This window comes from Ochotona curzoniae, unplaced genomic scaffold (assembly GCF_017591425.1).
Source record: "Ochotona curzoniae isolate NIBS_2020 unplaced genomic scaffold, NIBS_Ocur_1.0 contig_430, whole genome shotgun sequence".
NCBI lineage: Eukaryota > Metazoa > Chordata > Mammalia > Lagomorpha > Ochotonidae > Ochotona > Ochotona curzoniae.
In genome coordinates, this window is record NW_024466219.1 from 22,087,741 (window position 1) to 22,108,968 (window position 21,228).

Sequence of the window (21,228 nt, forward strand, 5' to 3'; positions counted from 1 at the left end):
TAAATGTTTCCTGCATCACATTATTTCTTCCATGTTATCTGAGCATCCACACAAAGGAGGCAGAGGCCAAAGATAAGGAAGGTTATAAATGACAGGGTCAGACTAAGGGCTGGGGGGGTCTAAGAGAACGATGGTGAGGAGACAGGAAATGAACCACTGACCATGAAAAGGCACAGGCACAGGCACAGGTGTAGCCACTGAGTACATTTGACCCCAAGGTGGAGAACTTGGAGAAGCCCAGAATGACTCACTTCATTATGCTCCAGGCAGTAGATCATCAGCTCGGAAAGAATGACCACGCCGGTCCTCCCAACTCCCGCACTGCAGTGGACAACAATGGGAGGGTGGCGGTTCTTGGTGCCTTCCAGCATGCTGTTGGTATGGCGACGGACAGACTGGATCTCCTCCAAGTAGGCTGTAGGACAAAAGGGAAACCTTGTCACCAAAGTACATAGGAGTGTGTGTGTGTGTGTGTGTGTGTGTGTGTAGTGGGGAGGAGATGGTGCATCTTCTAAAACTGACAGTAATTTACACTTCTTCTAAGACACTAATTATTTGGCTGGTACCCACTATACAGTCCTGGATCCAGAATGGACCAGCTGGGAGTCAATTAGTCCATGGGAGACTCTGCACTTTTAAATTAAATAGTTCTTTTTTTAAAAAATTAAATTCTGTTTTCCCCTCTGTAAATCCCCAAGTCCCCCAAGCAGATGATTCTAGACATTACTTACAGCAGTTCCTCCTATTAACAGGCTGGGATCGGAACAACAGCTAAGTCCCCTTGAAACGTCCGCCTGTCAGAGCCAATTTCTGGCAGGCAGAGCGCGTCCATCTGCCCCTCCTCTTCCCGCCCGGAATGAGTGAATGTCAACCGTGGCTTGACTACAGTTTTACATTTTCAAGTAGACTATGGGGAGGCTGCTTTTCAACATGGATTCCAGGGGGTTAGGCAAGGGGCCCAGCGGGTCTTTCTTCCTGAGCCAGCATGTGTGGGGGGTGAGGGGTCATGGCCCTCACGTCCCTTCCAACATCTGCCGAGCCCACCAGAGCCATGTAGGGAATAAGACTGAAAAAAAAAAGATCCCAGTCATACAAGATTTCCGGACTTTTACACTATCTTGGAAAAAGGTAAAAGTATATAATGTAGTCAACAATGTCCAAAAATCAGGAAATTAGTAGTTTACATTTTGTACTACGTCAGGAGACAGAGATAAAGGTGCTGATATTCAGAAAACTTCATCCTAATGCAGCAGTAGAAATAAGACAATAAGGGAACAAATTGCTGAAGAGAAAACACATATTCAAACCATGGAAGGAATTCAAGTGTCTTTCACATGCAGTTAAATAAGAACCTGCAGGGCCCAGCACAGTGGCCTAGTGGCTAAAGCCCTCGTCTTGCATGTGCCAGGATCCCATATGGACGCGGTTTTGTATTCCAATAGCCCCCTTCCCATCCGGCTTCCTGCTTGTGGCCTGAGGAAGCAGTTGAGGATGGTGGCCCAAAGCCTTGGGACCCTGTACCCACGTGGGAGACCTGGAAGAGGCTCCCCAGCTCCTGGCTTCGGATTGGTTCACCTCCAGCCACTGAGGTCACTTGGAGAGTGAATCAGCAGACACAGGATCTTCCTCTCTGTCTCTCCTCCTCTCTTTACCTGACTTTCCAATAAAATAAAAGAACCTGCAGAGCAGAGACCTGGCACCATGGTCAAGACCCCACTTGGACAGCCTGCATCCAACATCAAGGCCCAGCTCTGCTCCAGATTCCAGCGAGCGAGCATCCTGGGGAGCAGCCAATGCTAGCTCAAGTACTTGGCCCCCTTTGCTCATGCGAAGGACCTGGATTAAGCTCTCGGCTCCTGGCTTTAGCCTGATCCATCCCTGTCCATTGTGGGCATTTGGGGAGTGAACAAGTAGGTAGGGGACATTCATTCTCATGTTCTTTCTCTCAATGTCCCCCACTCTCCCCAACACATACTCCTTCCCTCTCTCCTCTCTCCCTCCTTTTCCCTCTCAGATAAATAAGTAAATAAATAAAAATTTGGTAAGAAAAACCTGTATGGTCTTACTTCAAAAAGTTGTTGGAAAATGGAATTAGAAGATAAATCTGTTTGGGAAGTGTCATCACTGCTACATAAAGTAAGATGAAACAAAGAGAGACATCCCGAGAGGAACCAAGCAAGGAGCTGCTGCTGGACACAGGGATGCCTTTCATCACTGCCTTGCCAGGAGGGAAAGAAATCTGGCAGCTGAGTGTTCTCATGCAAGAGATGAAGCTTTTCTGGAGCTAAATTTAAGAAACAGAAAAGGGATGTCACGGCCCCAGAGCAACAGCCTAGTGACTAAAGTCCTCGCCTTGCATGCACCGAGATCCTTATGGGTGCTGGTTTGTACCCTGGCCGCTCCTCTTCCTTTCCAGTTCCCTGCACCAAAGTGGGAGACCCGGAAGAAGCTCCTGGCTTCAGAGTGGCTCAGCTCGGGCCATTGCGGCCACTTGGGGAGTGAACCTGTGGACAGATCTTTCTCTATGTATCTCCTTCTCTCTGTAAACTGCTTTTCCAATTAAATAATAATAATAATAATAAATCAAAAAAGGGGGAATGTTGGAAAAGAGAGCAGATGCTACTTTCAACTGAAGTTCACAAAATACCAAGAAACTGGATAAATGGAAGGTTCTTCCATCAATCCTTAACTTTTCACTCACTGAAGAGTTCTGGAGAGCAGCAGTATGGTGTGGGTATTCTGCACCCGGGTAGTCTAGTTTCAGCATGGCTAAAAATATTTAGGATGCAGAAGAAATGCAAAGTCAGCATTTCCAAGGCCTTGGACAGAACACTTGCCTTGAGTTTCTTAGAAATGAGACTTAATATATGAACTTAAACTCTGCAAATATTCCCTTTATTTTTCAGTAATTTAGATTAGCTTCCCTTAAATGGATGCTGAGTACAAAGATTTGACTATACTTTTACCCACTTCTAAAAGCTCTAGCTTTCACCAGAGCCATTAGTCAATCACCCAACTAATCCAGCTGTATTATTTCCATTTTCTGCCTGTTGGAGGAAATTTTAGTAAGTAGATTAGTTAAAGATTACCTGTAAGGAAAGACAGAGCCTGCCCTCCTTATTAAGAATGAGCTATAGGGCCCAGCACGGTGGCGCAAGTGGTTAAAGGTCCTCGCCTCGCACGCCCAGGATCCCATATGGGCGCCGGCTCTAATCCCGGCAGCCCCGCTTCCCTTCCAGCTTCCTGCCTGTGGCCTGGGAAAGCAGTCGAGGACGGCCCAAAGCTTTGGGACCCTGCACCTGCGCGGGAGACCCAGAAGAGGCTCCTGGCTTCGGATCGGCATAGTATCGGCCCGTTGCACTCACTTGGGGAGTGAATCATCGGACGGAAGATCTTCCTCTCTGTCTCTCCTCTCTGTATATCCGCCTTTCCAATGAAAAAATAATAAAAAATAAATCTTTAAAAAAAAAAAGAATGAGCTATAAAGATGACTGGCCATTTGAGTTTGGAGGACCACTAACCCTCTCCTGCTCTTACCAGACTGATTGATCCCAGTGGTTTTGCCACTCCCCACATCCAAATACTCAGGTACCATCATTATTCTAATGAGGGAATTAAACTACTTATATCAATGAATAAGCATGCATCAGACATTTTCTGCTGGAACTTATAAATTGGTATTTTTTTAGCTCTTGAAAATCTCTGTCTCCTTTCTCATCCAACTCCATCCATTCTGATGAAATCAAATCATGGTCTGGCATGATTCAACATCTGGCTAGCAGTCCCTTCCTGGTAATCACAGGTCTCCCAACGTGGCAGTGACAGTTTTGCAAGCAATAGGATGACCTTCCCAGATAGGGAAGGAAAGGAAAGGGTTTCTCCACATACAGGACACTTTTTAGTGAACACATGGAAAGGATAGGGAGAACCCAGACCACCAGTGCAAAGTCCACGGCGGACCCCCTCCTTCCCCCACCCCCCAATGGTCATCACTGGTCTGTCTTCCTCATTAGACTGTGGGCCTGGATCCAGCTCTGTCTAAGAGCCTGACCCAATGCTTGGCACAGAGAAGGCGTATACCCAATTTTTGGCCTTTCAAATAAATTCCTGAATAATATTATGAATTGGTTGCTAAACAACCTTATCCTAAAAAAAGTAATATATATTACATTTAATGTGAAATAATACACAAGTTTTCTTGCAGATTTTAGTGTAAAAAATTACAAGGTGATCTCAATTTGATAAAGTACTAAGATTTACTGCTGCTGCAAAATACAGGGTTTATGAGATGTAAACCTTCAAGAGAAGTATGTATTGTTTATTTTCTATTTTCCTTTATGGTGATGAAACAGACATAAATATAAAACTTTGCATTTTAACTGTACAATTCAGTGTCATTAAATACATTCATAATGTAGTACAATCACCACTACTATCCATTTCCAGAACTTTTTCACTTTCCCAACCAAACAATAATTCCCTAAGCCTTTTCTCCCCAATCCTCTTCCCTACTCAACTTTTTGTCTCTGTGTATTTGCCTATTGTAGGTACCTCACAAGGAAACCACAGTATTTGTTATGTTTGACTTATTTCACTTAGTCAAATGTCTTCAGGGTTCATTCATACTGTAGCCTGTATCAGGACAGCAATGAATGAGTACCTATATACACAAGTGTGTTTTACCAATGTAAAATGAACTATTTTATTATAGTCTTAGCTTATTTGCAACCGGTAAACAGAATAAATGACACGGATTATTCTTCTACCAAAAAAATAATGGGACATATATTTTGATGTTGTAATATTTTACAACATCAGAAAGAATTCTCTCTGTCCATTTCATCTGTGACAGACAGACCGCTGATGCAGCTGGTTAAGCACAGAACAGCAAGAACTTACACAAAAATCCTTGTACATCCTCTGGGCAGCCGTGATCTGGCCAGTCTGTGTACTGCAAATGCCAAACCGTCCTTTCCTGTCCAGATAAAAGGTGCTTGACCTTCAAGCCTGTGGTTGCATAGCAACCAGAATCTGTCCGGAACTTAGTGGTGACCTTGAACTTGCCATACGTTGCTGAGCTGTGTTTGGAACCCAGTTTGGGCCAGTATCGGTGGCTCTTGGTTCTTCCACCCTCCTAAAACACACACAAAAGCAAAACTGGCAGTCAGTCAGAGAAAGTTCTTCATCTTAAAATCTAAGCACAGAATAAAATGCAAATAGCTTTTCAACAATGAACTTCATAGTATGGTTTAGTGTCTAGCAAATGGTAGATTCTGTATGTCTTGGCTAAGACCAGTACTACTTAAAATGGTACTTAGATCAACAGAAAATTTAAGAGCCACATTTAAGTGTAAGTGAAAGAGGAGAGCAAGCATAAACTTGAGACAGCTATAGGCATGCTGAACTCATGGAACAGAAAGGTCTTCAGGTGAGCAGGGAAGAGGTGAGACGGGTGGACAAAAGACCTCTCAGCTCATGCAACAGGTCTGAATGTCACACTACGGATGGTGGGGAAGCCACTCAAAGGTTTTAAGTAAGGGAGTACCAGACACCAGTTACCCTTCTGGCCACACTTCTCGCTTCTGGTTCAGCTCAGACTGTTTTCTGTCTTGAGACACTGCCTGCTGACACTGCCTCCATCACACAGCGCCAACCATTGGGCTCTTCCTTGTCACTCATGGCTCCTCTACAGAGAAGCCTTGGCTGCTTCTCTTACCTAAAGTGTTCCACATCCAGCCCGCCATTCCCTCTCCCTCCAACACTCTTCCCCAAAGCCTTGCGCTGCTTTCTGCAAAGCAGTGACTACTCCCTGAACTTCTGAACTTCTTCACGGTTTCTCCCACTACGATGGAAGCTCCATGGGAGTAAGGATGGTGCTTGCTTCACTGTTTGCTATGCCCCTGGGTTAAGTGCATGGGATTCCTTGAATTGAATGGAATGCATCCACTGCAGTGATGCAGTTCTGTAAGGGACTCAACTGGGTCCAGAGACTGTTTCTCTTCCAGGTAGTGTCAAAACAAAGGGCAGCCCAGGAAGTTCAGTGGACTCTGAAGATCTACAGACTGTCTTCCACTGGGCTGTTCTAGAAACAGTCAATGGAAGAACTCTATTATTGATGCCTTCAAACTACTGCCACATCGCAGAGGTGGTAAAAAAAATGCAAGACAGTAGCCCCTTCAATGACTTAAACAATACAAGCTGGAATTTCATGAAAGTCAACAAAGGAGGTGCTAACATTTTTTTGAGAATGTGACAAGAGAAGAAACACAATACTTCTTTCCCCAAAGACAGCAAAGTCTAAGCTAACTGGATCAAGCGGTGGTATGTGCCAGGTTGAGTAACACCACAAGCAGTTCTCTAGTTACAGCAGAAAAACTGTGTTTGGCTTGGCAGACGAAGAAAAAGACATTTCTTTCCCTCTTCCCATAGCAGCCTTTGCCCGGGACGACAGCTCAGGTCTCTTTTCTGCTGATAAGCAGTATGACATGTGGGCCCGGTGGGGCTCAGGCTGGGAGGAGAGGGTGATTGCCCAGGAGCGGCCTGAGCAGCTCAGATTCGAACGGTGCAAACAGCAATGTCTTTGGCTGCCATGCAGTCAGCTGACTGAAGGTTGGTTGCTTTAGCTTTTATGCTGTTATATTTTAATTTTCATGTATAACAACCCAAGGAAATGAGATGAAAGCCAGATGAAAATGAGAGAGGGAAAGGCTACAACAAGAAATTAGCACTGGGAGAAAAAACAGAAACAAAAAACTGTGGCAGGAAGAAGACAAAACAGAAGCACCTGTGCAGGAACGGCTGCAGAAAGCAGAACGGGACAGCCCGCTGGCACCAGTGCCTCTGTCATCATCGCTGCCCCAAGAAGGGCACTGGGTGGACCACTTTCCTTACCTCTTCTGCGGTGACCATAGCGATCACATTCACGCCCTGCTCCCACACCATCTGCCAGAAGTCGTGGCATGTATGAGGCAGGGGCCCCTGAGTGGCAAGGTAGTGCCATTCCGCCCCACTGATCATCACCTGCAAACCAAGCAGAGCATTGGTCAACAAACCCCAGGTCCAGGACAGAGCCAACTACTGATCACAATGTCATCTGTATCCAATATCCAACCTTGGACGGTATCTTTAGAGTTAACTGGGCCACCGTTTTGATCAAAAATCCCAAGACCACAGAAAGCTAATGACACGGCCATTCAGCTCTATTTAACATTTACCTGACCTCTTCTCTTCTGCAACTCACGGTATTTGCAAACCAGCACATATTAGAAACACATCTGGGAACAGCGTTGTGCAGAGCATGTCAAGTCACTGCCTGAGACATTGGCATGCCATAAGGGATCTAGTTCTTGTCCCAGCTACTCCAGCTTTCTGTTAATGTGCGTGGGAATGTAGTGAAAGATGGCCCCAACCACTGGGTGCTTAGATCCATGTGGGAGATCTGGGTTGAACTCCAGCCACCTGGCTTCAGACAGGAGCAGCCAGCACTGCGGTCATTCAGGAAGAGAACCAGTTGTTTTTAACTCTAACTCTGCCTTTCAAAATAAATAAACAAACCTTTAAAAATACATATATTTCAGGCCCAGCACAATAGCCTAGTAGCTAAATCCTTGCCTTGCATGTGTCAGGATCCCATATGGGCACTGATTTGTGCCCCAGCTGCTCCACTTCCCTTCCAGGTCCCTGTTTGTGGCCTGGGAAAGCTGTAGATAATGGTCCAAAACCGTAGACTGCACACACGTGGGAGTCCTGGAAGACGCTCCTAGATCCTGGCTATGTTTGGCTTAGCTTCAGACATTGTGGCCATTTGGGTAGTGAAAACAGAGGATGGAAGAGCTTTCTCTCTGTCTCTTCTTCTCCCTGTATATCTGACTTTCCAATAAACATATTTCTATCTCAATAAGTATACGTATACATATACGCATATACATAAGCATATATAAATACACATGTGCACATCTTAATCAGTTAATTTATGCCTATTATTTGCAATGAACTGATGTTTTACATTCTTTCTCTACTTTATAAAGCATGCATACAAGCACATACACGCAATCCTGACTGTCCACAGCCCCACCACTGTGTCGCAACCCACACTTTGAAAAACAGTGCTCCATGGTGCCCTCTTACAAAAGCCTACCATGAATTAACATTCCTGACCTGATGAGAACCCAAAACCTTCCTTGCCATCACTGCCCTTTGGTGACATGTAGAGCAGGGATTTTGGAAATGCACTTGTCAACAATACATGGTATTTTATCAAGGGCTTCACCTCGGGTAGTGCTACAACCTCCCAATGAACTACAGAGTTACCAAATGTGGATGGCTCTGAGCTCCTATTGGAGTTCAGAGCAATCAAAGGAGGATCATTTGTGCAGCTAGAAATACCAGCCACAATGGATCTTCAATAAGAAGTGATACTCAAAATGTGTTGAAGGTCAAAGTAAAATTGTTGCATTTGGCGGAATATTTTCCTTTCCCCCCTCCATTCTGAAGCCATGAGACTGCAAAGCCAGGGCTCCTTCCCGCTGGGCCAACACAGAGCTCCAGGGAGTTCCAGGAGCCATGGAGTGATCATTGTCTGAAACCGTTCTGGATTTGTTTTAGACAACAACGAACTTACTTGATTCAAACACACAATGTTAGCTATTGTCTTATAACACAACACAGTTTTAGGTCACAGCTGGCAAGAGAAATCTATTTTCCACATACTAGGGGGAGAAAACATTCATAAAGTTATTGGCTCGGAGTTTGGTTTATCTGCAGAACTGTGATTTCAAACATTAGCTTCTCTGGCACCCAACATATAGAAATCATAAATACCTCCCAAGAACACCGCTGCCCGGGGCTTTTCTGGGCATTCCAAGTCCTGGCAGGAGGGCATTCAAAACTTCATTCAGAACGCACCAAGCAGTGCTACCGAGGCGGATTGCACAGCTGTGACTTCACCTCTCGAGTACATAAATCTCCGTTCTGTGTTAACGGCCGCTTGGAACTCAGGGGAGAAAACATTGGCAAAAGGTACAACCCTCTTCCAAAAACACACGGAAATGTTCCTGTAAACTCGGTGAGTCAACCAAAGGCAGCCAGGTCCAACCCAGATCCGCAGGATGAAATGCGGGCCTCGGGAGAGGACGGAGGAAGAGCATGGCCCCGATACCAACACCCAACAGGGACAGCTCATACAGTGACAGCTCTCTCCTGAAAGCATTTGGAAAATAGTGGAAGAAATTTGGCTGAAAGAACAGAACAATAACGCCATGCAAGACTGTCAGATACTTCACCAAGAAGCAGCTGTGTCATTGGCATCTTTGCTTGAGTACTTTATTTTGCTCATTATTTCACAATCTAAGCCTCCTGAAACACTACTGCCAACATACTTCAGAATTTCATGGTGTTCAGTTTTTATGTATTTACTTTTAGACCTGTTTTATTTGAGCTACATAGAGAAAGAGAGATCTGCTATTCACTCCCTAAACTGCCTCAACAGCTGAGACTGAGCCAAACTCAAAGCAGACAGAGTTGGAAGTCTATCCAGGTCTCCTATGTGGACGGTAGGGGGCCCAGTACGTGGTTCATCCTCTGCTGTGGTCCAAGGAGCTGGACCGTAAGTGGAGCAGGCAGGACTCCAACTGTGCTCTTATAGAATGTCTGCATTGCAGGCAGCAGTCCACTGCGTCACAACACTGGCCTCCTTAGGTTACTGTTTTGTTTTGTAACTGTTTTAACGCTTATTCCCAAACTAAGAATATAGGCACTGGTGTTAAGATGCAGTGGGTTAAGTTACCACCTGTGATATCAGTATCCCATATGAGCACCAGTTGAGTAGCAACTGCTCTGCTTGTGACACAGCTTCCTGCAAATGTGCGTGGGATGGCAATGGGAGATGGTCCAAGTCCTTGGGCACAGCCTCTGGCTTCTTCCTGGACCATCACAGGCTGTTGTGACCATCGGAGGAATCAACTAATGGATACAAGGTCTTTCTCTGTGTCGTCCGGTGATTTTGCCTTTCGAAAGGAAAGATGAGTAATTTTCAAATGAATAATTTTTTCAAGAAAAATGAATATGAAATAAGCAACACTTTCTGATAGCTGGTTTTCTTTTACATTTTTAAAAAAGATTTACTTGGGCCCGGTGGCGTGGCCTAGCGGCTAAAGTCCTCGCCTTGAATGCACTGGGATCCCATATGGGTGCCGGTTCTAATCCTGGCAGATCCACTTCCCATCCAGCTCCTTGCTTGTGTCCTGGGAAAGCAGTCGAGGACGGCCCAATGCTTTGGGACCCTGCACCCGTGTGGGAGACCCGGAAGAAGTTCCTGGATCCTGGCTTTGGATCGGCGTAGCATCGGCCGTTGCACTCACTTGGGGAGTGAATCATCAGACAGAAGATCTTCCTCTCTGTCTCTCCTTCTCTCTGTATATCTGACTTTCCAATAAATAAATAAATCTTAAAAAAAATTACTTATTTTTATTGGATTCATTACTTTTACTCAATTCATATGGGTGGATGGAGAAAGTTTCAAAAAAGGTTTTTCTTTTTAATTGCAAGGTCAGATATACAGAGAGGAAGAGACAGAGAGGAAGACCTTCCATCTGACGATTCACTCCCCAAGTGGTTGCAACAGCCCGAGCTGAGCTGAGCTAACGCCAGGAACCAGGAGCCTCTTCCGCATCTCCCACACGGGTGCAGTGTCCCAAGGCTTTGGGCCATCCTCGACTGCTTTCCCAGGACACAAGCAGGGAGCTGGATGGGAAGTGGGGCTGCTGGCATACAAACTGGTGCCCATATGGAATCCTGGCACATGCAAAGCGAGGACTTTAGCCACTAGGCTATGGCGCCAGACCCCTGGTCTTTATTTATAAAGATGCATTTATTTATTTCAAAAGGAGAACGACAGATCGTAGGAGAGGAAGGCAGGGGTGTGGCAGGCCTTCCAGTCACTGGTTCACAGCAGCTGAGACTGGGTCAGGCTGAAGCCAGGAGCAAGGAACTCCCTCTGGGTGTCCTGTGCGGGTGGCAAGAGCCTAGGAAAATGAGCTACTATTCACTTTCCCGACTAGGAAGTTGGATTGGAAGCACAGAGCAGCCAAGCCTTGAAGCAGACACACAAGTACAGGGCCTGGAGAGTCCTAAGCCGAGGCTGAACCTGTTACATCCCGAGGTGCAGCCCCAAGCACTGCAATGCCGTACATCTTTTGACAGTATTTTCTGAAACACTACACTAAACCGCAACATGAGCTGATATTTCATAAAGTTCATGGAAAACAGAATTAAACAATAAGCTCATCTCGGGGGCAAAAAAAGATTTGAAACCCATGTAGCTTTTTCATGACATGCATTTTCCACACACTTTCTTTGGTACTCTTGTCCTTTACATGTTCTGCATGGAAACTGAACACAACCAGCACACAGCCTCCACTTCAGCGAGCTTCAGAAGCTCAGAAGCCACTAGTGCCTCTGCGAGGACTGGAACTCCATGGAGGACAGGTCCCCTACGACTAAGAACATAGGGACTAGAGGTGCAAATTGTGCTGCTTTAAATGCTCCTATAACAAGGATGAGAACATCTTCCTAATTAAGTTCAGAGCCAAAGGGGATATTCCACCTTCGCACTCTATCAGGCAACCACAGGCAGGATTAGAAAATCAATAAATTTATAGTAGACTAAGTTTTAAGTTGACAGTTTTGAATGACTACAAATTATGTCTTAAATATCCAAATGATCCCTGGCAAAAAAAAAAAATTGCTTATTCTTGTAAACTTGTTGTTACTGGATGGCTATTCAGGAAAGATGGGCTATATGTTTCTGTGCATGTTTGTAATTAAATTGTTAACTCAGGGCACACCTTGTGGAGCAGTGGGCTAAGCCCCAGCCTATAATCATGGTCCCATTCGGGAGCCTGTTGGTGTTTGCACTGCTCTGCTTCAGATTCAGTTCCCTGCTATAAAGTGCCTGGGACAGTGGACAATGGCCTAAGTCCTTGGGCCCCTGAACACAGATGGGAGACCCAGATGGGCTTTTCAGGCGCCTGGCTACAGCCTGGCCCACCTGAAGCCACCGTGATCATCTGAGGAACATCTCTCTCTCCCCCTCTCCCCCTTTCTCTGTAACACTGCCTTTCCAATATACAAATAAATAACAAAGTTTTTTTTTGTTCTAACTCAAGTTGACTTAAGCTACAAATATGGAGACTTGAAGAAATGATGGACTTAAAAATAATAAGAGAAATTTAACAGCACTAACTCATCAATTACTATAGCAAATCCTGCAAGATTCACTATCAACAACATCTTCATGGTGTGTGTGTGTGTGTGTGTGTGTGTGTGTACGTACGTACACATATGCATGGACCTAAACAGTATTTACAAATTAAGGCTTCCATGAGTATTGTAAAAAAAAAAAAAAAAAAAAAAGCAACAGTCTCTGTTGCTACTGAACCGGATAAAAACCTCAAAGACCACAGAACAACCCCTGTGGTTTTGGAACAGAAAGAGGCAGTCCTCAGTTGCTCCTGTGAGTTACAACACACAGAGAAGAGAAAGTCTCCCCGAGGCTGCCAGACCTCCTTCCCTGCGTGGATAGCCATGCCCTCCCAGGAGACCAGAACAACATAGGAGCTGAAAAACACTCCTCACCTCCCACTGCCAGAGGCCCAGCGACAAGCCAGGAGGCCCAGGTGCAGCCCCTGTACTTTCTCCCTGTTTCCACCGGTAGCCCAGCGACCCTGCCCAACTTTCGCACGCTCTCCCCTTCCTACCTTGATGTGCGAGGCATTGATGTAACCCGTGTTGTTCTCTTTGGTCGGTATCAGCTCTACCCGGTTCTCCTCGTAAGGGACCACCTCGCGGATGCGGCTGCGCTCGGCATTCTCTGGCAAGGTCGCTGTGCTGAACACGCCATTGGCTTTTTTCTTTGGAATCTGCTCATATTCTGTGAACACCATTCCCTCTTCCAGCTTCTTCTTCAGGGCTCTGAACTGCAACAGCAACCAATCTTCAGCTCCCTAAATGATCCCCAAAAACCAAGCAAATCACCCAATACCTTTGCATGTTACATCAACAGTGACAATGAGGGAAAGCGATAACGAGGAATTTTTGCTCTTGAAGATTATTTTTATTGGAAAGTCAGATTTACAGAGATAAGGAGAGACGGAGAGAACATTCTTCCATCTGTTGATTCATTCCCCAAGTGGCCACAACGGCCAGAGCTGAGCTGATCTGAAGCCAGTCACCAGGAGCTTCTTCTAGGTCTCTTAAGCGGGTGCAGAGTCCAAGGCTTTGGGACATCCTCGATTGCTTTCCCAGACTACAAGCAGGGAGGTGGATGGGAAGTCAGGCAGCTGGGATTAGAACTGGCGCCCATATGGGATCCTGGCACATCCAAGGTGAGGACTTCAGCCACTAGGCCACTGTACCAGGCCCGATAATGAGGGATTTCAAGATGTGTCACTAACATGAGAGTAAATATTTGGTCTCATTATTAACCACCCTGCTAGCTTCTCCAGCCAGACAATCATTTTCTTTCTCACAGGGTAAACAGAACACATCTTCAACAACTAGCAGGACTTGACATTCAAAACCACCATTTTGGCCATTGTTCTAAACATCCTTTTCTCCACTTACCCAGTTGTTGTAGTTGAGTTAAATGCTAAGAAAACACTGGGTCACAGTCTACAGCTCCCATTAAATCTCCCTCCTTTTAATTTCCCTCCCTGAATAAACTGCTAATTATAATAATATGATATTAATAGCACTAAATGGTCCCTTTAAAGTCCCTTCATTCTAATACTGCATGCATACTGGCAGAAATCTAACATTCTGAAATAATTAATACTACTTGTCTCTTAATCTTCTGATAGCAATTACAGAAACTACAGTAGCATTTTTCTTTCTTTTTTTTATTATTTTATGATACAGTTCCATAGGCTCTGGGATTTCCCGTATACGCTTCCCCAAGTTACCTCTCCCAACTTCCCACAAATTGTACCAATATAGTGTTACAATAGTAGAGTCCTTCACAAACAGTCTTAAGTCCATCCTTCTGCTGTTTAAGTGTATCATGACATTGTGGGCATGGACAATGGCAGAGAGTCCAGCATCTTATTGTCAAGATACAGTTCATAGTTTCAGTGGGAGTCCTCTTTGAGTTGGAAGTAGAACTGCATTGTATCCTCACATCTGGATATGATAGTCTCCATTACACAGTTATTATACATCCCCTTAATTGAAAACCCACCATACAGAATCAATAACAGAAGAAAAACAGAAATTTACAACAACATGAAATAACACGCTACTGAATGACTAACATGTCTCTGAAGAAATGAAAATCAAGGACCTTCTTGAAGAAAATGGTGCTATTGTATGACCTGTGAGTCAGGGAAGAATTTGAGAAAAAAAAACTGTTTTGAAGAAATGACAATAAAAACATCAAAATTCATGAGATAGAGTTTATGCTGATATTTGTTGGCGAGATGTGTATCCTGTAGGCAACAGATAGATGGGTTTTGTTTTTGATCCCATTCGCTAATCTGACATTTCATTGATGAGTTCAAGCCACTTACATTCAGGGTTAATCTCGATAGGTGGTAATTTAGTCCTGTCATTTTAGTACTGGGTTGTTCATTGTTTGATTTAGTCTTCTATTGTCATTTTACTGGGATATTCTTTGCATTTGGCTTTGGTAGATGCTATTCCTTTTCTCCATCAAGAGAACATCTTTATCATTTGTAGAGCAGGTTTAGAAGAGGCATATTCTTTGAATTTTTCTTTATTGTGGAAGGATTTTATTTTATTTTCAAAGGAAAGTTTTGCTGGGTACAATACCCTGGGCTGATCATTTTTTTTTCCTTTTAGAATCTGGAATATGACTCTGTCTCTTCTGGCCTATAATTTCTTGTGAGAGATCAGCTGTGAATCTGCTTGCCATTCCCCTATATGACAATTGATTTTTTTAAAACATGCACATTTAAGGATCTTTTCGTTACGTTCGACAGAAGACAGCTCGATTATCAAGTGTCACGGTGCAGATCACTTTTGGTCAGCCCTGTTGGGAATTTTGTACCCCTCCTGGATGTTGTGTTCCAGTTATTTCTCCAGATGAGTGAAATTATCATACATTATTTCATTGAATACATCTTTAAACCCAGCTTCTCTTTCTGTACCTTTTGGAACTCCCGTAGCTCTTTTATTTGGCCATTTGATAGTGTCTCTTAATTCTCAATTACCTTTTTAGCTAGACCCTATACTCCACTTTCAGTTTTTTGATTGTGTCATCATTGCGGCAAGAAATATCAATTCTGAGATTCTTTTGTTTCATTCATTCTATTATGGAGATTTTCCACTGAACTTTCAATTTGCTTCATTGTGTTCTTCATTTATAATAATTCAGCTTGATTTTGTTTCAGTGTTGCTATTTCCTGCATGACATATTCCTTAAATTCCTGTATGTGCTTCTCGTTGTGGATAAGAAGCTCTCTAACAAATTTTTTGAAGTTCTTTATCCCCTATTTCCTCGATGTATCCCTCAGTTAACTCTGAGGTTGGTAAAGCCTTTTGCTCCTTTGCAGGGAAATCTTCAGTAATATTCACTGTGCCTCTATCTCTTCTGCTCTTAGTCACTGTACTTCTGGTTAGCATATTCTTCTCCTTAGGGCAAGTTTCTAAGCTGTGTCACAGTTCAATTTTACTGATTATGTTTGGTACCCAGTTCTTTGTAGTCACTTAGGCTACTCCCTCCAGCGAGGTCCAGGTCTGGGTTCTTCTGTTAGGCTTTCACCACAGTCTCTGTAGCCCCAGCTCCTGGCTCACCACTCTTCACCTCCTGTGATCCTGTGCTGTTGCTGCACCACTGTCTGTACAATCTTTTTCCTACTTCTGGTTCAAGCAGTTCCCAGGATAAAGGAGACATCAGGTGTCCAAAATAGCCAGGCTGTTGGTGCTGCTGATCTTGCTGGAACCTGCTGGCTGTTAGATCTGAGCGTTAACCAGATCTATTTTGGGCGGGGCCCATAGGGTGCCAAACTCAGTACTATTTTCCCTGTGGGACCAGTTCAATGCACTGAGTTGGAAGTGAGTTCTCTTTCCGCTTAGCATATGCACAGCTCACTGTTGTCCCTCCAGTCCCACAGCTTTTGCCATACTATCCAAAATGCACCTGACAGGGGACTGGTGGAATTCTGGGTCTGCTGGCAATTAGGTCTAGGGTCTACCCAAACCTATTTTGGGTGGAACCTATAAGATACCATGTCAGTACTGTTTTCCCTGTGGTGTGGGACCAGTGCAATGCACTGAGCAGGAAGTGAGTTCGGTCCCACCTTAGTACATGCACAATTTGCTGTTGTCCTTTCAGTCCCATAACCTTTGCCTTACTACACAAAATGGTGCCCCATGTGGCTGTGGTAGGTGTCTGGGCTGTGAAAGCCATCCTATTCCTGCATAGCCTGGTTGGGGTCTGTTGCTATATCTCTGCTCCTGGTTGAATCAAACAAATCAGCAGGATAGCCAGTTCTTTGGGTTCACCTCCTGAGCTCCTGGTGAACTCTGATTCCCATCTAGCTGCTGCTGGAGCTCTGGCCACTGGTGGAGTTCAGACAGCCACTCGCTGACTGCTGCTGGGGTATCTGGTCACTACAATACCACTCCATTGTCTCCACTGTTCCCTTGTGTCCGCCAGTCTCCAGGTGCCCCTCTACTGTCAGCCTGTCCTCTCTATTTCCTGAAATCTGCTCTCCCTGCTTCATGCTGGCTAATGATTCTCCATCGGCTTAAATGTGTCCTTACCCTATTCATTTTGATTCTCCCAGGAGCATCTTCTTTTTCACCTCTAAAAATATTTTTCACCATTAAAAATATCACCTTCACCTTCTTTTTGCTTTTCAAAACCAAAGCACATTCTGCAGTCATACAGGAGGACGGCATATTAAAGAATTCTATAAACGCCTTAGATAAAATAACCATTTTCTAAGAAATAGTAACCATCTACAAAAATCATAAGAAGTGGAGAGCATAGCTGTTGTTTCTCTTTTTCTTTTTACAAAAATATTACAGGCCCAAAGAAAATGAGTGTTGAACAACACTATACAGCTTGTTACAGGATGGTCTTTTAAGGCAATTTGACAAAGTGGGAAGATCTGAAGAAAGAAACACAAGACGCTGGAAAAGGTCAATTTAATGCTAGCCAGACCAGATCTTGCCAACCTCAAATTGAAGAATGGATTCAACAAACCAACCCAAGGCCTGGCATGTTTGGGCAGGGAGGGGGCTGGGAATGACTCACACGTCTGAGGAGTCCAGCACTCACCCTCTCATCCATGGGCATTCGGGCGCCATCACCTCGGCTCTCTTCCCGCCCCGGGACGCGGGCCACGGAGAGTCCATTCAAAGCAGCCAACATCAGCGGCCTCTTCTGTACTTCCAGGCCTGCCCTCTTCTGCTTCTCTAGATTCTTACAGCAAGAAAAGGCACGTCCTCATTGTTTAGAATACCAGCACAAGCTTGGAATGTGTTTTAATCTCCCCAAATCTGTAACTCCCCAGCCAAGGAATGCAGACACTCACCATTAGGTGGGAAAATGCAAACCCAGACTTCCCATTATTCCCTCTATACCCGAGAAAACCAGTTCCTACAGGACTGCTGAGCTTGTACTTCTAAGTTTTAATTAATTCACTCATTAGAGAAATAAATAAAAGTAGAAGGTTCTCTACAGACATATCTTGCCATAGGGCATGCCGTCTCTTGCATTCCCTCTCTTTCATACATGCATGCACACATATATAAGACACGCAGACTATATTTTAAAAGACTAGGGTTAAATGAATACAGGACAAAGAAAACAAAAAGTTACGTGAATCAACTAATCCAATCCCAATGGTGTGGAGTCTTTCAAAGAAGGAATGTTGCATATGTGTAAAACGTCCTCCTCTGTGCTGTTGACGGAGAAAGATGCAGACATATCCAGGAGAGGCCGAGTCTCCTTAAGTTTCCATCCCCAGGAACTAAGCCTGAGGATGCTACCCTGTACTAGTATCTGGTCCTTGGTGAAGTCACAGCTGTGCTCCTCCACAAGACAGTGAAACTGATCAGCCCAGGATTGCCCTGCATGTCTCATCCAGCGGACCCAAAGGAATGGACCGACCCTGTGTCTCCCAACAACCACAGCAGGACGTATCTCACAAGGCCACGTTATTTATGGGGAAGCCTGACACGGGGGCTGAGCAGATCATCACAGGAAAAGTTACATGTTCCCATCAGAGAGTGGCTTGCAGCTCTCTGGGGGTCCACACTCTATCTGTAGCTGCACCTGCAATCAGAATGAGATGAGCTGAGCACTGGCTGTGAGGCCCACCACTGCTCCCTCCCCAGTGCCTGAAACTGACTGAGCTGTGACCAAAACCCTTCAAACTCACTGAGGGTTCATTAGGAGCATTCCCTTAAAATAACTTTATCTTATGCATTAAGAGAAGAACAGAAGCAGAGTGTCAGACTTTGATCCAAACTGAAATGGAAACTGAAGGGTCATGTTTGACTGTCTCAGATGAAGGGGTTACCTTATCACTTCTTTCTCAAGCCTTCAGGGACTTTCTCTCTGGTTCTATCACTTGCAAATGTCTTCCCAAGGTATCCTGACAGCGGTGATCACACAGGGTAGGAGACTACTCTGTCAATAGAGGGACGGCACATCCTACCATCCCATGCTACCCTTGCATGTGCAACACTGTCACTGTGATGTCCCCTGCTATCAGCACTGGAGCCTCTGCAAGTGATACTGCCTGTAAGACACCTGTCCTGGTGATGGAGTCTGCTCACCCATGAGATCAGAGAGACACCTTGGGGGAGAGTGAACGGCAAGGAAGTGAAGAGCACAAAGGACTCTCAGCCAGAAGGCACAACACCCTTCAGAATGGCCTGGATTTCTCAATCTCAGGCAACACCTTGCAAAAGACTCTGGATTTAAATCGGTGAGTCCTTGTTTGCATTTTGGGACCATAGGATGTTTTTCCCCATCACTCCTTTTTTTAGTTGGGAATGTACTGTTCCTATCCAAAGTTTCTAGAAAAACAGTTCTTAGTGTCTCTCAACAGTCTTTCTTTCTTCTTACTCACATTAGACAGTGACCTCAAGTAGACCTAAGAGAGTAAGTCAGTAACTGGTATTTTTTGTGGGAAAGAATTACTGTTTCTCTGGCGATAATGGAAGGCCCAGTGATAAAAGAGTTGTCTCTTAACTTTTTCTTATACTCAGCTTTTTACCAGAGAGGGAAACAACATTCATAACTCAAAGATCTGGTCTGGATTCTGGTTGTTAGAGAACTAAAAACAGTGAGATGTCTTCAAGAGAGCAGTAGGAGCTGGGACGAGCAGCCATAAAGTCCACAGTCTGGATTCCTCCACTGCACAGAGAAGCAGCTCCAACATCACTCAGAGCTGCTTGGAGGGAGGATTCTTACCATACTTCTTTCTCATCCACTGGGGAAAAAGTTGGCTTCCATTTGTATACACTTTCTCATTGTCCCCTTATCCAGAAGGCCTTGGGATGGCTGCTGGTGGTTCTGTCCTCTCAACCACTGCTAGCAAGCCCATGGAGAGGAGGACAGATGCATGTGAGCTATGCAGGTGCCATGTAGGTCAGGGCAGAGTCCCTGCATTCAAAAATAAAGATGGCCATCGCCTTCGGCCATGCTTGGTCTCCTCCCTGACACGGAGTCTCGAACCCTCTTCTGAGGTCTGGATACCAGCAAATATTGTAATCCTTGAGCTCCAGACTGTGTAAAGGATTTGGGGGAAAAAGAAGTAACAAAAATAACAATAATCATGTTCCTGAACTGAAAGTTAATGGTTAAAACCTGTTAGTTGCTCATATGCCTATGGATGGAATGGAACTGAATACGGGGAGGGGAGGGTTGGAATGGCAAGCACCTTGCTCCTTGGCAATAATGCAAGGACAAACACCATGATTTTGACTACAGGCTCTTTAAGAGGATGAATATGACCAAATGAGGTTATGGGACCATGTGGACGTCATTAAGCATCAAGCTGGCAAGACTAATAGATTCTTGAGGCTACAGTTGCTTTTCAAAGGCCCGGGGCCAACAAGTGTTGAAAAATCCCCTTTCTACGAATGAGTTCTTTTTTTTTTTTTTCCAAGCTGGGAAAGCTCTACCCCAGTGGCATCCCCTCCACATTTCACTGCACCCCAAGCCAAAAACTCTCATTGCCAGCCATGCAGGTAATCTTTCACAATTTCCCTCTAGCTCTGCAGAAAGTGGAAAAAGTTCTGCTTGTACAAAACTCTTAGTCCAAAACTATGAGGCTGAGAATGTTTTTTTTTCCTAAAGCAACCAAGTTGCTATGGTTAGATTCCTTAATTTGGCAAAGCAGTCTCCTTAAAATCTTGGCTTCTGATCATTCTCAGATGGATTTCCAGTGATGAGTGAGGATGACTTATAATCACAGCAAGACTAATGAACCCCATCAAAGCAAAGTTTCAGTTGCAACCAGAATTCTTACATGAGGTTCAACTTTACAGCAGAGCTATAGAGAATGAACAGCAGTCAGTCTGGAGTGGGTAATAGTGTTTCTATGAGAGTGAAAATTTTCAGGATAAGCAGCAATGGAGCTTCTAAAAGCAGCAATTTCAATCCAACAAGTTTTTAAGAAGAGAGATTCACTTTGTTCTCGGTGTGCATCTTGCCTGAAAATATCCCTGGTCACCTGGGTCATAAGTGCTTAGAAGAGCTGTCAATATCTAATTTGTGCCTTCAGAGGCCACAACTATGTGTGTGGGTATGGGTCTGTATGTGTACACTTACATACGTGAACTCTGAAGAGGCCCGATAGGAAACAGAAAGACAACAGAAAATTTCTAATTTATATATCCAATTATTATGATTTTCCTGAATTGAACATCCGCTGAACAAAAATGTGAAAATAAGGCTAGCTACATCATTGTCTGGACAACACTGATGAGCTATCTTGACATGGATCTATACAGAGAGTTGATTGATATAGCAAGGCTGCTTCCTTGACAGCTGATTGGGGGAAAAAGTGTTTCTCCTGGAAAAAAAAAAAAAAAAAAAGGATGCCAAGAGATACAGGGAAACAAGCTTTCAGCACTTTTTACAATTAGAATTTGAGTTCCCAAACAGCAAAATATTGGGTTAGGAATTGATCAACAATCCCAAAATTCTCTTCTGACACTGCACGCCAAGTATACCTGCTGCCACAAATGACA

At 44.5% G+C, this 21,228-nt stretch overlaps 1 protein-coding gene across 1 annotated transcript in view; it reads right to left on the reverse strand.

Moving 5' to 3' along the window:
- PTPN14 (protein tyrosine phosphatase non-receptor type 14) overlaps window positions 1-21,228 on the reverse strand; it is a 106,695-nt gene that overhangs the window by 5,691 nt on the left and 79,776 nt on the right. The window contains exons 13-17 of the mRNA XM_040985306.1: window positions 17,300-17,443; window positions 12,756-12,974; window positions 6,892-7,020; window positions 4,900-5,134; window positions 252-415 (exon numbers count right to left, since the gene is read on the reverse strand). Of these exons, the coding sequence (XP_040841240.1) occupies window positions 252-415; window positions 4,900-5,134; window positions 6,892-7,020; window positions 12,756-12,974; window positions 17,300-17,443 (891 nt within the window). The remainder of the gene's footprint in view (window positions 1-251; window positions 416-4,899; window positions 5,135-6,891; window positions 7,021-12,755; window positions 12,975-17,299; window positions 17,444-21,228) is intronic.